We start from the raw sequence: 17183 nt of genomic DNA on the forward strand, positions 1-17183 counted from the left end.
TAGCAGCAAATTTAATGAAACTCGAATTTGGACTCAAGGTTGTAGCCTAGTAGCCTATGAAATGGATACAGATATGGGAGATCACGGTTCAGATCCTAGCAAAGACAAAAAAGGATAATTTCTTCTCATCCGCCTAAGCCTTCGAAGGCACAATTATCAGGTACTTGTGTTGGTGGAAAGTAGCAGACCACCATTGTTAAGAAAAAATAATAATAATGAAACTCAAATTCTTTTCTATGAAAAAAATTCTTTGCAAAGTAACAGACCACCATTAGTAAGAAAAAATAATAATTAGCCTGCGAGTTTATAATGCTACATGTTATAACCTATGCAGCAGTGAAACTTTGTTATACAAAATAATATTACAGTGCTTTTGACCTGTAGTATGCAAATGATCATAAGTCAATCCATGACTGGAACGTACAGAGAGTAAGCATCAAACCTGCTTTACCCACATCCAATAGTACAACAGAAGATCTTCCTAAAACATAACTGGACACAATGCTGTCAATTATGCAATCTCAAGCCCACTAAGGTCTTTGTGAGTGTAGACAACTGCTTTATCACCGTCAACAATTTGTCCAGTTCCCCTCGCAAGCCTACAGAAAATTGCAGCATTGGCTAAATAATTTCAACAAAATTCATGTTCAAAATGAATATGTGTGTTATGCCCAAGGAAACTAACTAAACGACCTTAAGAAAACTTTAACAAAGACAAATTCCTTTAACATATCAAGAAAGAAACGTCTGAAAAAGCAGAGGTAAAAGTAGGTAGCAGAATCCAAAAAAAGTAGGTACTGGAATCCAAAACTTAACATATATTTTAGGCCAAATAGATATTGCCGCAATTTTTCATTTTAGCACTTCAACTTGGGCTCTTTCCAATTAGGCACTCCCAACTTCAATAAATGTGCACTATTAAACACAAAATGATGACATGTCATGTTGTGTGAATAACAGTTCTCTTGAGTGCGTGATGAGCCTAATATTTTTATTTTTAATTAAAATTTTATTTTTTAGCTTCTTCACCAGAAAACCACAATAAACCCATCGGCCACTCTGCTTAGGATCGTCGATGACCGGCCAGCAGTACCACCTAAGAACCCAAACAAAGAATCATTCCTTGCAAACTTTCCAATTCCACCAGCAACCATTCTCAGAAAAAATTTAATTTGAGATTATTTTCACCATCCTCTAATCTTTATCTCCAATTTCATTTATTATACAAGACCGAGTAGAACAATAAAGAATCATTCCTTATTTCCTAAAAAATCTCCTTCAGCTTATTCTCAAAACCTTCTTCATCATCAGCGCCATCAAAGCTCTCGTTGTCATTGACGGAACTGGAATCGCCAGCAAGATATCTGGTCAAACTCAATGGTTCTCTTATATTATTTTGAAGGTGCATGGATTTTTTAATGTGCATCTGAAATGAGGAGAGAATAGAACAAAAGGAGACAAAGGGTCGGCTCGTTGTACAGGTTGCCGGAGAATAAATTTTTGGACCAGGCTCGAGTTTTTTTCGATGGCCGCTGCTAGTCGGAAATTTTTTGGTTGTTCCTTGCTCGGATACTGTTGGTTTTTATCTGGTTGTAGCAGCTGTTTATAGTGGGCTTTTTGAATTTCTCTAGTAATCACAATGAGAGATGAAGCAAGGCTAAGGTTACAACAATAGTGAGAGGGGGGGGGGGGGGTTGGATTTTAGTGAAAATAGTCTTTTCTATTTAAAAAAAATTCCTCAAAGTATATTTCTAATAATTATTTTGGGGCGAAATAACACGTCTTCATTCCATTCGTCGATTTGCCACATGATCCGCGAGTGAATTTACACCCGCTTTGTTTTTTTGACTGATTGTCAATGAAGTGCTCAATAGACACATTTTAGATATACTTTTAAGTGTCTAATAGGAAAGAGCCTTAGTTGAAGTGCATGAAAAATCGTGGCAATTTTAGGTGGCCACTTATGTATTTGGCCTAAATTTTGTACAGCTACTAAACTCTTCCTCTTACACGTCATACACCCAGTAAAACCATCGCAAATTCATGCCTCAGATCTCTTTTTTTTCACTTTGGGGATAAAGCATTCATGCCTCCTGAATAGCAGTCAATCTAAGTGAAATTTGTCTTACCAGCCTATTTCATACACTGCTAAAGAGAGTCGAGAAAGATTTCTGATAGGAATCAAGAGCTCATGGCAAGAAAGTACATACAGCAACTATAGAGTAGATTCTTGAGATTAGGTCTCCATCTCCAATTTTAGTCAGAGGAGATCATTTACGCATCCATTTTCGTGTGATTTTCCAGTATTTTCCAAGCAAAAAGAAAGAAAAAAAGTCAAGTGTCTGCCGGGCTTTATGTGCAACATGCAATAAAAGCATGCGTCTAATAGAAGAAGGCACAAACAAAGAAGGGTATATCTATACACACACACACACACACACACACACCTGTTCAATGTATAAGCAGAAATGTAATACCTCTTTCTGGTCGAGGGAAATATAGCAATTCTTTGACTTTACTCGACAGCGGTGCTCAAGAACTTAAAAGTTCAAACTCTTTTTGGACTTATTACTTAAACGATATGAACTAACTAAGGAGTTTTGTGATGTCTGTCCTTTGGCCTACCGCATCCAAATCTTGCCGAGTAGAAAAACTACCAGGCAACGGGCTGCAGGCTGGATATGCAATTATGCACAGAGATCTGGCTACACTTGATATAAAAGACTGGTTTTGGTCAAGAAAAAAACTAAAGTGGGGCCAGTTCAGTGAGATGTGATCCTGTAATGAAGTAATAACCAAGTTCAAGCAGCAAACAGACAAAAAGATAAACAAGAAGTTGTAGCAAATGCAATAAAGCTGGAGGACATGTCTTATAGGGAACACATGGGATCTAGGTCAAGCTGAGAGACTTCATTTTCGACTAATATAAAGAGATTTAACTGACAACGTCATCTTCTTTACTTCTATTTTCTCTTTTATCATATGGGATACATGAATTGCCAAAGAGATTTGAGAAGTCTCTTGTTCCGAGGGCAATCTCTCAAGAGTGGTAGTTTTCCAGATAGGACTTAAAGCCAGAATGATGTAGAAAACAGGGATTGAAATTAAAAGAGTGTTGATAACAGATATACCATCTCGTAGTTAGCAACCCTTCAACTCCAACTGGGCCACGAGCATGAATACGACTTGTGCTAATCCCAACCTATTCACCCAAAAGCAATCAAGATACTTACAAATATGAAACTATGATACCAAAAGACAATTTGGAACCACTGATAGATTATATACCTCTGCACCCAGTCCAAAGCGGAACCCATCACTAAATCTTGTGCTTGCATTATGAAATACAGCAGCACTGAAAAGTGAAGATCAAACATGTTTAAACAGGGATGGTATTAGTAGTTCCCCCATTAAATGATTAACAATAATGAGCAAAACTTACTATCAGAAATTAATGAAATTCCAGAGGTCTTAGTATATCAGATTGAAGAAACTACTCATCAGTCATGACGAAAGATGAAGTTGAAAACATGAGAATGTACCTGTCAACCTGACGTAAAAATATTTCAGCAACTTTCTGATCTTTGGTAATAATGCTATCAGTGTGGGCACTGCCAATGAGTTGGGTATAAAAATAAGGATTGCAAAAGTTTGCATAGTATAAGAGCTCCAATATGAAATAATTTGAAAAACGAAAAAATCATAATGCAGCCTCGTAAAAGATAAAAGTTAGGCAAACATAACACCTTCCATGCTGATGTATATGATCTATTGCAGCATATACATCTTCAACAACTTCCACAGTGCAAGCCAGTGAACCATATTCGTGATGAAAAGTACGCGCCTCTGGAATCTTGAGCAGGGAGCTTGCTTTTGGTCCACCATATAAAGAAACCCCTGCCACAAATGCAAACATGAGTTCACATTTCTTCAATCTAATTAAACTTTATTTTCAGGGCCAAGGAATGTGAGGATAGTCAAGTCACTTTTCTCAACAAAAAAAGAAAGTTGAGGAAAGACAGCATTTACCATATTCTAAAACTATTAGGACAGAACGATTAGTACGCAAAACTGTGTGAAAACTATTAGGCAGCATTTTGGAGAATCCGTGCAACATAGCTGTTCATTATAGATAAGGCTCAACAACAAGAGTGTTTTCGTGGGTGATGCAACTCAACGCTAAACTGAGATTAACAAAAATAATCATTACAAAGCAGATTTTGCTATCAGAAATACCCTCAGATTCTATTTTCTACTTTCAAGTCCAGACTCCACAGTAATCATATAGAAGCTTTAATTACACAAGGAATTTGAAAAAGAAGTTCTACCTTTTGTTTGAAGTTCCACAATTAGGTCATGAAGACCTCCATTTTGTGCCAAATCCTTATGCACAAGAAGTGTTTCCTACCAGGGAAAGCAATGAAACAATTTTATTGCAAAAAAACCAAAAAGAAAAGAAATCAATAAACTACCTGGTTAAAACTGGACACAGTTTTATGAAAAAGTATAACAAACTACCATCGCATTACAGGCTGCAGGATAATCTGTTTTTGCATCCACAACAACCCGCTTTGCCATATCCATGTCAGCAGACTTGTCAACATAAACATGGCAAATTCCATCTGGAAGTAAACATAGAATATTACCATCACAGGAAAACAATCCGTGACATCAAAGCAAAGACTGAGTCCAGCATGTACAAGTAAGCAATACTCAAGTAACACATAATTACCAGCATGGCCAAGAACAGGAATTTTTGTTGATGCCTTAATTTGAGAAACAAGTTTATTGCTACCTCTTGGAATAACAAGATCAATCACATCATCATGCTGCGGGATGCAAGAAAAAAAATATAAGAACCAAACTCATGTCCAGTGTAGGTCATGATTTCCTAAAAAAGAAAGAGAGGGAGAATATAAGTTTCTCATTTAAGATATTTGGCAAGTACCTTGAGCAATTCAGGGATCTCTTCTCTAGAAGTCACTAGTCCAATAAGCCTTTCACCAACAGTTCCAGGAATCGCTGAGGTAATCACCTAAGACAAAAAAGAAAAAGAGGAGAAGGCGACAAAGCTGGACATGAAATGATGGAAACGTGAAGCTTCAGTATAGAGTGTATGAGAACATAAACTATCAGCTAAACCTTGTGTAAGATAGCATTTGATCTTTTGGCCTCCTTTCCTCCTTTCAACAAGAGGCCGTTCCCACTTCGGACTGCTAGAGAAGCTATCTAGTCATGCAAAAAAAGTGCAACGAGTTTGTGAACTGTAAAGGTATAATCCAAGGACATGCAATTCAAGCATGCAGAGAATTCCCTGAAGTTTACATATACAGACATATGTTAATCACCATTGTCCCCGCCGTTAGTAAAGAAAAAGTGTTTCATAACTACTAAAAAGAGAACCCTACTAATTTATATTGGACATGCAGCAGAACCTTCCTGCTAGTGGAAAACTTCTTTTTGCCAGCATTGCTTACCTGTACAAGTGCATCCGGTCGTGACTCAAAAATAATCAATAGAACGCCTAATGGAGATGATGATTTCTCCAAGATGAATCCATCAGCAACCTGGACGAGACGACAATATTCCAGACATTAAATCAACATCACTCTGAAACTAAAGGCTAATAACTGAACACTGATCAATAAAGGTTTCTAGTTACAAATCGACATCTCTGTTGCTCCCAATATTCCAACAAGTCAGCCCAGTTCTTTTCATGGCTAAGAAACAAAACAGCAAAATAGCTTTGGCTATACCATTAAATATAATTGTCTGACAGTGCAGAGGTTTTTTCCTAAAGAAGTACTTCACAAGACTCCTTTTCACAATTTGTTCTCTATTCCTCATGTCAATAGAAACTACCTTATGCCACATATATTTGATGTGATTTGCTTACCTCCGTTCTCTTTAAAATGCGACCAATGGGCTCATCCATGTTAGCAAGCACACGAACTGAATTTGCAAGATTAGAAATCTATGACAAAGGAGTAGCCCTTTCAGCAAGAATACTAAAAAGGTACATGATCATTCAGACTAAGTTGCAAAGCGAGCACGCTCTTACTTTTCCTGGCTTTAATGCCAGCCGAGATATCAAAGACTTCTCATATCCAGCCTGTTGAGCAGCAACCACATCAGCTTCATTCTCAGCGAGAATTGCCTTTTCATTTGCTTCCAATGCATCAGCTATATCCTGCAAAATTTTACTCCTTTCTTGGGAAGAAAGTGCCTGGAGGTGAAGGAACAAAGAATAAATATTCACATCCATGCGGTTTACAAAATGTTACAGCGAGATGTCTCTCTAGATATACCTGAAGCCGCCTGGAACATTCCCTTGCAGCAACTGCCATCTCACGAGCACCTATCTCTCCAGTTGATGCCCATTTATTGGCATCACGATGGAAGAGGGTGCCGATACATTCCCCATGTAGCACTTTAATGATGTTATCGACAGCGAAGCCACTTATCCCCGCGAACGCGCACAGACGGATAGAGAGAGAAAATCAGCAGAAATTTTAGGTAAAGGGAGCAAGAAACATAGAGAAATCAGCTTTCACACTGAACATCTGAAGAACAATGCTTTGCTGCATATAATACGTTTTACTCAGGTACTGATTTGCATTCGTTTTTCAGCCTTATTTTACTGCATTTGTTTTCAACCTAACCACTTACTATCACCATCTTGTTCTGCTAGCACCCTTTTCTTTTTAAATAGCAATGGTGTTTTATTGGTGTTTTGGACCAGCTTGACTTATATTTCCAAGGTAAAAGTCCAAGGATGAAATAGAGTAATCTCTTTTAGCAGTTAATGCACCCAACTCTTTTTTTTGGAAAAGAAGAGAGAGCATAAAGTATCTTCAATTGTAGTAGGACTTCTGATAAACTGTATACAACAAAGGCTAATTACCAAAAAAGAAACCTGCAGGAATCTGTTTTTGAGGATTAGAGAACAGTCTAAATTGATTCGAAGGTGGTCTTCTCCAGAATGTGTTAAGTGTTAACTGATCTGTTGGTGGATGCAAGGCCCTATGTGTGTGTACATACACACACACACACTCTTGCTAGGTCCTTAACCATGCATAATTAAAAATTATTACATTTGCCTTTCTCACTATCTATGGACATTAATGGTCAGAAGCGGGATAATATTATTCAACAATAGAATACAGTAGTCTCATATAAGACAGATTTATAAAAAGTCTACCCGTTTTAATTTTTCATTTATAAACTGCTTAGCCTGAAATTTAATCAATTTTGAAATGAAATATTACAGGCATATATCGGCCACTTGATATACCCAATATTTACATAAATAATATGGCAGCATAAAGAGCTCAAACTTCTCTACCGTTGGCATACTTTCGTTGCTGAAGAGCGTCTTTTCTTAATTAAGCATCAACAACCAAAAGCCAAATTTTCTGGAAGCAGGTTCACCTAAAAGTCAACTGCCCCAACCCACTCAATTAGTTTGCCCAAGCAATTCACTCAAAGATAACAAGATTTAAAAAAAAATGGTTATACTACTCAAAATGCATTCTTCATATGCAATACAGAATCGGTTTCACCTCATGTTTGTTCTTGCTTTTGCTTCATTTTTATTTTTTTTACTTTTTTCTTCTTTTTTTTCTTGTGTGCCTGTTTGTGCTTTCAGCAGATCAATTGTCATGTTTTATCACAGTACAATGACATCTTTTTCTCTTTCAGCTCCAGTAAATTACCTCAGATTCTTCTGCATTTCCTACCGTAAGCTATAAATTCAACTTTGATACAGACTCAATGACAGCATTTTCCTTTCAGCTCCAGTCAGGTACCTCAGATTTTCTTGTGCATCCCCAACAAAGCTATAAATTCAACTTTTAATTCAGACTTTTTTTGCACTTTTAAGGTCATCCTAAATGCTTCTCTTTCGACAGTTATATTATTTTTATTGACAAAAAGGGGCAAAGCCCATATATAAAGAGGTATCACAAATCCTATCCACTCAACTAAGAAGACAACACTTGAATATTTTAAATAAACAAGTGTACAATTGATGCACATGAATATTAAGAATTCCAATTGCGTAAATACTAGTATCAGACCTGGTTATGACAACAGGAATGCCAGCATATGCAGCATACATAGCAGCTTTTACTTTGGCAGTCATGCCCCCTCTTCCCACCCTGGACTTGTCTCCAAAAGTAATCACTGTCTCATGTCTCTCCTTAATGTATGTGTGAATTAACTTCGAATCTGGATCACGAGGAGGGCCACTATAAAGACCCTCTACATCACTCAACAGAACTAGAAGATCAGCTTTTAATTCCAAAGCTAGTAGAGCTGCCAAACTGTCATTGTCCCAAAATATTCCAGAAGAGTCCTACAAGAAGTGTTCATTATTACGATAAAACCATGAGCTGAGGAAATGAAAAGATATAAGATATTATATCTAGAAATACTTGCTAGAACTCGAAATCATATTACAGATTTGGAGAACAGCAGGATTCAACCAAACAAAAGCTCATTAAAGCAAAGATGAAATTTTGGGACCAAAGTCGCAGAAACCAACTTTAAATAACGTGCATGGTCATCACATGCACTATCTTAATACATTCCCCTCCCAATCCCAGGAAACAACAATGAGAATAATAACAGAGAACTGATGAGTAGAAGCATAAATCAGACAACCATATATGTATATGTCGATTGTAAAATCAACAAACGAGTTCTTTATTTTTGATTAGTTAATATATGTCGACTGTAAAATCAACAAACGAGTTCTTTATTTTTGATTAGTTAATAACAGCGCATAATGAAGTTAATACTTGAAACAGATGCATGAACATTACTCAAGGGATTTCTAGTTCCAACACATGGATTGACCAATTACGCAACTGGTCAGCCCTACAGCAAGAAACATTGTGATCCATCTACTAATGAGAGGAACTTTCTGATGAACATACAAGCTCAAAACGTGATGTTAGAGCAGCACAAGTGGAGGCCATGTTTTCTACAACAATAGAGGCTTATTGAGTTCATGAAGATGCCAATGGATTTGGAGAATTGGGCCACAAATTTAAAATGGTTACACTAATTAGCCTTGGTCCAATTGAGGCCCAAGAATCTCAAGAAATTGAAGAAGTCAAAGAATCCATTCAAGATTAGGATTTCTTTTCCTTAAATATTAGGATTTCATAATTCTTGTTTTAGTAGGATTATATTTATAGTTCTAGTCAAACTAGGATTGTTAGTTGGTAGTCCATTCCTACTAGAATTCTTCTTCCTATTTTAGTTAGGATAGGTTTTCTTCGCTTTATTCTTATTCTAGTTTAATTAGGATTAGTTTTCCTTAACCTTATCAATTTTACTCATCGTAAGGCCTATTTAAAGGGCTCAATATACTAAATAAACATTGGTGATTAGTTTTTCCAAGCTCTTGCTTCAAAAACGTGATTTATCTTTTATTTCATTCTTCCTCCGGAAGAACGAGTGGTAAGGTTCTTTTCATCTTACATTCTTCTTACGTGAGTTTGAAGAACGCTTTCACTAGTTTTTTGAAAAAATTTAGCGGGGTGCTTTTGTTTTTCTCTCTTCTTTGTGCTTAAGAGGTGCAAAACCTTGAAAGTACATCACTTTCACAAAAAGGGGCAAGAAGACAGCAACTACAGTGTAAAATCAGAGAGACACACCTCATAAGGAGCTTTCCGCGTACTGATAGCGTCATTCTCGTTAAATATAGGTATAACTTTAAGAGACAGCAAAGAGTTTACTGTGTCATTGAGTTGTCTCCTAAAATCTGGATCCCTAAAGTCATTATCAGTCACCAAAAGCTGAGCTGATGTCATATCCAACTGTATAAAGATGGTACAAAGAATAAAAAGTCAGTAGACAATCCTTTAAGCTAAGAAGGACAGTTATGTGGCTATGATAAACAAATCAAGAGTTAGACCAGACAGAAAAGTTCCAAGAACTGTGCTTCAACCTGACTGAACAATGAATCATACAGAGCCATAAGGCCATTCTGGCCCACAGCAGCACAAGCTTTGCCATCAAGCTCACTTTGGGGCTTTTGAAGATCAAGAAAACTGCAAATAGGATGACTTGGTAGTTAGTAGTAAATTGCAGATACTGGAATATTCAAATCCTATCTTTGGAATCTTGTCACTGAGGATAAAAGATAAGAGTTTAATACCCTTTCAGTACTATATCAAATAAAAAGGTAAAAACATTGATTCCTTTTCAAGTAATTTCTGATTCACAGAGTGGGATATATATAATGCATTACTTTATTATTCAGATCATTAGTACCACCAATATATATATCTATGAATGAGTTACAACCAAAGACCCAGTTCATATGACCCTTCTTTCCGTTTTGAGATCCCAAAAGGATTGACACCATATCTTTATACAATTTTCCAGAACTCAAATTCATTAAACTACTCAAATTTTACACTGACTTGATATTTTTTCTATCAAACTAACCTTTCTTTTTGCTTTAATGTTTTCTTCTACCATCACTAATACAATGTGTTAATTAATATCTTAAGTCGATGCACAATCAAATATAGCCATATAAAATGGGATGGATAGAGTACTTCAGATATGTTTGTGGCTCATTTGCATAATTCAATATCAACTATACCGTCAAGGTTAGCTCTTACTAATAAGTCAAGTTACATTTGAGTTAAACTTGTTTATTAACAATTCTAGTTAGAACCTATTTACTAAATAAGTATCTTATTTGACAGCAAGGAGATGGTACAAACCTGCTATTCAGCAACTTCCTATATCTAAGCCGCTGACGACCAACACCTACAGCACCTGAAGTCACCAAAATAACTTCATAGCCTTGCGAGTTAAGCTCCTGAATCTGTAATGCAGTTTGCAGCAAAACCAGTAAGCTTTAGAAGATGCAAATATATACTAACAATCAAACTAAGTTCTCCCTCCGTTTCAATATATGTGACACAATTTCCTTATTATCCCATTGCAAAAAGAATGACAAATTTTTATATTTGGGAACAACTTAACTTTGATCTTTTGAATTTACCCTTAATGAGAAGCTTTTATAACCAACAAATGTTATGGAATGTTTAAGACCACAATATTCAAATGTCTTATAGCCACACAAATATTATGGCAAGTAAGACCACAAGTTTCAAAAGTCCTTTTTTATTAAACTCCATTCCGAGTCAAATTATGTCACATAAATTGAAACGGAGGGAGTATAAGATTCACCTGCTCACAGAGCGCTCCCACTCTTCCAAGTGCTAATCTTCCATCGGTCCGTGTCACAACTGCAGTCCCAACCTTTAAAAATGACATCAAAAATTAAATTTGTTAGCAATATATTAAGAAAAACCTAAAATAACAGTCAGAGAATAGAAGGAACAACATACACAATGATTTTAACTTTCGTACATTGACAGTGTAAAAACTATCCCATCTATTCCAGTTTATATGACCCTATTTCCTTTTTAATCTGTTTCGAAAAGAATGACCTGTTTTTAAATTTGGAAACAATTTAAGTTAAACTTTCCATTTTACCTTAATGGAAAAGCTTCTATAACCTACAAGTATTATGGCATAATCACAAAAAAAAAAAAAATTCATTTCTTTCTTAAATTTCGTGTCCAGACAAATAAGTAATTAAAGCATGTACTTAACAATAAACTCACTTAAAAACAAATTACAAGTAATTATCTATGTTAAGTACGGATTGGTAACCTGAAAATATGTTAAAACAAGGTTAAATTACACCCACTATATAAGTTAAATCCTTATACATACAATAAACATAAGTATGATAGCTAACTAAAATCAATCTCTATTAAGGACAGACGACTCTTTCCAATCTGACAAGAATTATTCTACAAAAGGAAATCAGGGCCAAATGCAATGCAGGGATTAAGCAATAATAAGGAAAAGAAATTAGAGGAAAAAAGGAGGATAAAGTTGAGACCTTGACAATTACTCGTTTCACGTTCCTAACAAATGTCCGAGTAGAATCAGCTGTCTCCATTTTTAGCTCAGAAGAGAGGGAAAGAAATGTAGACTGCAAAACGGCAGCAGAAATATGTGGAGTCAACTGCCTTCAGCCAATTCTCTAGTTCTACTTAATCCGACTTCGATTTGGGGATTTTGGGTTTTGCACGGGCGTGTATTGGAACTTGGGGATTGCTCAGCACGTTGTTTCTGTTGTGGAAAGTTGTTTTCCCTTACCTTATTTTGCCTTTTATCCAACAGACTATTTTTTTTCTTTTCCGAACTATATCCAAGTATCCAACACATAGTTGAGAGAAAATTACAACTTTTACTCAAATACTTTTACGTGAAGTTTAAGAAAAAATAAAAAAAAATTGTGGCCCTAAACAAGTCAAAAAGAGGTCCAGAGTATTTATGTGGTTATACTTCTCGTTAAGAGTAGAATTGTAAGTTTAAACTAATTGTTAACAAATTTAGAAAGGGGTCATTCTTTTTGGAACGGACCAAAAAGGAAATAGGTTCACATAAACTAGAACATAGGGAGTAAGTTTTTAATTTAATCAAAATTACTCCCTTAGGTGGCACCATTTAAATTTCGAGAGTCGCACTTTTTATTTTAATCATAAATTCAAACATAAATCCTTTAATTTATAAAATAAAATTTACATTAATTGAAAAAAAAATTCATAAACCACTATAGTTAAGTACAATTAAGTACATATTGCTTCATGGCTATTAACGTGCTATAACTACAATTTTCATAATTACTGGCCGTAGCTACAAATATGTTGCTAATGTGATGTATTTCGTGTATTCGTGCGACTGTATAAATAAATTCAGTGTGGTCATTCGGCTAAAAATGGGGAGTACAACTATTTAATAACAGCAAACGCGATAAATTAGCGTGTATCACGCTTAAACAATCTCAACCTACAAAATTAGAACGCGGCTCTTTATTCTTCCATAATTGGAAGATTTTTGTGGAATTTTCAAAAGAACAAAGCATATACGGCGTGAAAATTGTATTCGAAGATTGCAAAAACGCATTGAGATTTGCAGATGAAGCTTCAGTGATACAGCATGATTATTTTTTAGTGTGATTGAGGTTGTGTTCCGACTGATATTGATTGGATTGGATTCCGTTCGGCATTAATGTAGGTATTAACAGCAACAATAGTAATTGAATTTACGAATTCATAGTATTTTGATCAGTTATAAATTTTATAATCGGCATTGCATTATCTCCTGATTAAGTTTTGAATGTAAATATAGTGATGACAAGCTTAACAGTGTTAATTCAATTATGGCAAGTGGAACAATGAAAATTGTCATGTCGATTATACAATAGAGGGGATCATGATAAAGGAATATGTTTCGTATAATGATTTAGTTCCTGCAATTTCGAAGCAACTTGATATAGACTTCAGTTCGAAGTCTATTAAAATCGAATACAAAGTAAAAGGCAATTGTGCCTATGGAAATACATAACGACATGGGTTTCAGGGTGTATGTAGAGTTGAAAAAGGAGAACAGGAATTCGAAATGTATCCATGGTGTATAACTACAATAGAGAAAGAAATTGCAGAAGGAGGAAGTGTTATTCAAAGTGACCTAGTACAACTTGAATACGCAGATGGTGTATATACAGTTGCTACAAGTGATACACTAGCATTGGCAGCGTTAAACTCAGGTGAACCAATTGAAGTTTTTGAACCAGAAAAGATTTGATTATTTCGAACCATAATCAAGGATAAGGCGACGATAAAGGCTGTGATGGAGCAATATGGAAGGACAAGTATACAAGGATAAAACAACAAAAGAAGGCTGTGATGGAACAATATGCAATTGCTACAAGGTTTCAATTTCGGGTTGAGAGGTCAAAATGCTATCAGGTTATGGTGTTTATATAATCTATTAATTAGAATAATATTACTATTTGACCGCTTTTACATATTAGAACTATATAGTGTATTCTGTACTTGACTTGAAATAATAACATATTGTATATTTTTTTTTTGATTTTTTGTGTATTCATAACTAATTCTATGTGTATTCAATTTGTATTTGCAGCTACCTTATATGTGTTTCTGAACATCGTGAACAAAAATTTACGGCTTTATGTATTAGCAAATCCAAAATGTTCAAAGTGAGAGAGTTCCATGATAAGCACACATGTTCATTGAAGGATAAGGTGTATTCGCAATGTCAAGAAACTAGTATGTTGATTGGCGGAATGATTAGATCCAAGTTTACTAATCATAAGAGGAAATACACGCCAAGGGATATAACAGTGTAACGACCCGACCGGTCGTTTTGAGCATTTGCACTTCGCTCGGTGGTTTGAGGGCATAATTAGCTCAGTATGATGTAGTATGACTTTTGTGTATTTTTGTTTTCGATTTTCGGGTGATTCGGAATTAGTTTGGAAGAATGATTTTCAACTAGGAAGCTTTAAGTTGGAAGAGTTGACCAAGTTTGACTTTTACGTATTTGACCTTGGATCGAAGTTTTGATGGTTCCGTTAGGTATGGATGGTGATTTTGGAATTGGGCTTATGTCCGGATTTGCATTTGGATATTTCCAGAAGGTTTTGGCACTCATTGGCGAAAATTAGAAATTTGAAGGTTAGGAATGTTCATAAGTTTGACCGAGAGTTGACTTTGATGTTATCGGGTTCGGATTATTTATTTCGAGAGTTGGAATAGGTTCGATATATCATTTGAAACTTGTATGCAAAATTTGGGTTCATTCCGAATTGGTTAGGTTTGAATCGGACGCTTGGTTCGAAGTTTGAAGTTTATGAACTTAAGAGATTGATCTTGATCGACAATTCATGGTTTTGATGTTGTTATGTGTGATTTGAAGTCTCGAATAGGTTCATGTTATGTTTTGGGACGTGTTGGTATGCTCGGACGGGGTTCCGAGGGGCTCGGGTGAGTTTTGGGATGGTTTCGGACCATTTCTAGGCCACTTTTAGTTGCTGATTTTGGCTACAGGGTGTACATTGCGATCGTGTGGATTTGGTCGCGTTAGCAAAGAGAAAAATAGGAAAAATGGAGTTGTGAATCGCGATCTCGTAGAATAAAATCTTTGCTGCACTGACCCGAGTTTGAAAGCTTATATCTTGCAATTTATAAGTAATTTGGAGATGATCCAAAAATAAAAGTTGTAGCCCTTTGTGTCTAATTTTCAGAATCAAACCATTTGTCATTTGGAGTTTTATACAAAAAGTTATGGCGAATACACTGTAGGCTGTCTGAGAAGAGTTGGGAAGGGTTAAATGGAAGTTTGTTCTTCGCGATCACGGGGAAATGGCCGCGATTGCATAGGGTAAAAATTTTCCTGCAAAATTTTGTGATTTCAAGGTTTGTGACCGCGATCGCGAAGGGTACCGCTGGAACAGTGTATATAGTACTCTATTTCGAAGGTTTCGGATATTTTTCCATATTTGGAGCTATGAAGCTCGGATTTAGGCGATTCTTGAAGCAATTTTCACCGTATGGATTGGTGTAAGTGTTATCTACTCATTTTTTTATTATATTTCATAAATCTATCTTCACTTTTGGCATTTTATAGAGGATTTCAAGAGAGAAATTGGGGATTTTTGTCTAAAGTTTCATAGAGTGAATTTTCGAGTTTTGAACATAGATTCGGAGTCGGATTTGAGTGAAACTAGTATGTTGGACTCGTAATTGAATGGGTTATCGGATTTTGTAAGTTTTGTCAGGTTCTGAGGTGCGGGCCCGGGCTGTACTTTTGGGATGATTTTGGGCTTTTGATTAAGGATTTGACCTTTATCATTTGGATTTATTTCAATGAGCTTTATTTGATGTATTTGAGTTGTTTTTGGCTAGTTTCAAGCCGTTCGGAGGTCAGTACGCGCGGGATGGCGTTTTTAGAGCATCTCTTGGCTTGCTCGGTATTGGATTTGGCTTGTTCAAGGTAAGTAACACTTCTGAACTTGATGCTGAGGGTATGAAACTCCAAATTACGTGTTATGTGTTTGGTGTTGAGGTGATGCACATTCTAGGTGATGGGCGTGTGGGCGTGAACCGTGTGATTTGTGACTCTGTTGTTCCTGTGATACTGTGTAGTTACTTGATCTTATCTGTAACCATGAAATCTCAACGTACTAGAGCTATTGAGTTGTGATCCATGTTAGAAACCATGTCTAGGCTACATGCTTATTCTGTTGGGACCCACCGAGGTCATATTGCTGTTAAATTATCTGTTTAAATTGCAATTTCTTACTCAGTTATGCTCATTCATTTCATCTCATATCTCACTCTCTGTTGATATTTATTGACACGTGATATCATCATTTTGGGCTAGTTTCATGGCAATGTGAGCCCGAGAGACTAGAGAGATTGATGACTGAGTGAGGCCGAGGGCCTGAGCTGTGAGTGGTATATGTATATATGTGGATCGGGTTGCATGCCGCAACGAACCTTATGGTTGTACATATATGGATCGGGTTGCACGCCGCAACGAGCCTTATGGCTATATATATTTATGAGATTGGGCTACACGCCGCAGCATGTAACATTGATTTATGCCATGATTGGCTTGATATAGCGCTTGGGTTGAAGGAGCGCCTCCGGAGTCTGTACAGACTCCTAGTGAGCGCGGTTGATTTATATTTGGGGATGGATCTTCCCCGGCTGGATTGTCCATATACGATACTGAGTGACTGAGCATGTCGAGTGATTGAGCATGATGAGTAGAAAGTGTGAGTCAGTAGGATTGAGTACTCTGAGAGTGTGAGTACATGAGTTTATCTCTGAGGTACATCGCATTTGGCATGCACACTTGGCATAGAAGGATAGAGATGCATTTTTCCTCATGTTGTACGGTATCACGACAATCGTGACTTCTCACACGTATTGACATATAGTCATAGAGATGTATTTTCCTCATGCCATTTGAAAATGAAACATTTACCTATTGAAAGCTTTGGAAAAATTACAGTTTTCAAACTTACTCATATTTTTTTGGCGATTTCGGTAAAAGATTTGGGTTTTCACTTATATACTTGAAAAGCAGACCTATTTTATGGAACTGTGAATGAGCTGAGCATTTTATCTCTGAGTTACTTCTTTTATTACTTTCATTATGTTGTTGTGAACTGTTGCTGGCTATTTGTGTTGGACTCCGACCTTTATTCCAGCTCGTCACTACTTTTAACCTAAAGTTAGGTTTGTTACTTATTGAGTACATGG

General features: G+C 36.2%; 1 protein-coding gene across 2 annotated transcripts; it reads right to left on the bottom strand.

Annotated features, from left to right (window-relative positions):
• LOC109233261 (delta-1-pyrroline-5-carboxylate synthase) lies at positions 217–12215 on the bottom strand. 2 transcript variants are annotated; one of them, XM_019399069.1, is made up of 20 exons: positions 11942–12213; positions 11218–11289; positions 10746–10849; positions 9959–10061; positions 9666–9827; positions 8079–8356; positions 6309–6459; positions 6062–6226; positions 5897–5974; positions 5478–5567; positions 5143–5229; positions 4949–5035; positions 4733–4829; positions 4519–4622; positions 4329–4404; positions 3747–3897; positions 3543–3611; positions 3289–3355; positions 3132–3202; positions 217–599 (listed from the first exon to the last, which is right to left on the bottom strand). In XM_019399069.1, exons 1-20 carry the CDS (start codon positions 11999–12001, stop codon positions 512–514), a joined length of 2160 nt encoding a protein of 719 aa, XP_019254614.1. In that variant the 5' UTR covers positions 12002–12213; the 3' UTR covers positions 217–511. The 2 variants fall into 2 exon arrangements, with proteins under 2 accessions (XP_019254614.1, XP_019254615.1); XM_019399070.1 differs by having other exon boundaries at positions 542–599; positions 3543–3550; positions 11942–12215.

Source organism: Nicotiana attenuata, chromosome 10 (assembly GCF_001879085.1).
Source record: "Nicotiana attenuata strain UT chromosome 10, NIATTr2, whole genome shotgun sequence".
Lineage (NCBI taxonomy): Eukaryota > Viridiplantae > Streptophyta > Magnoliopsida > Solanales > Solanaceae > Nicotiana > Nicotiana attenuata.

Bases quoted from the DNA above. Each gene is read 5' to 3' on its own strand.
- LOC109233261 (XM_019399069.1), bottom strand. From the start codon at position 12,001: ATGGAGACAGCTGATTCTACTCGGACATTTGTTAGGAACGTGAAACGA. The intron at 5,568-5,896 runs GTAAGCAAATCA...CGTCTCGTCCAG, and splicing joins GCATTTTAAAGAGAACGGAG to GTTGCTGATGGATTCATCTT. The intron at 3,612-3,746 runs GTGTTATGTTTG...ACTCATTGGCAG, and splicing joins CATATACATCAGCATGGAAG to TGCCCACACTGATAGCATTA.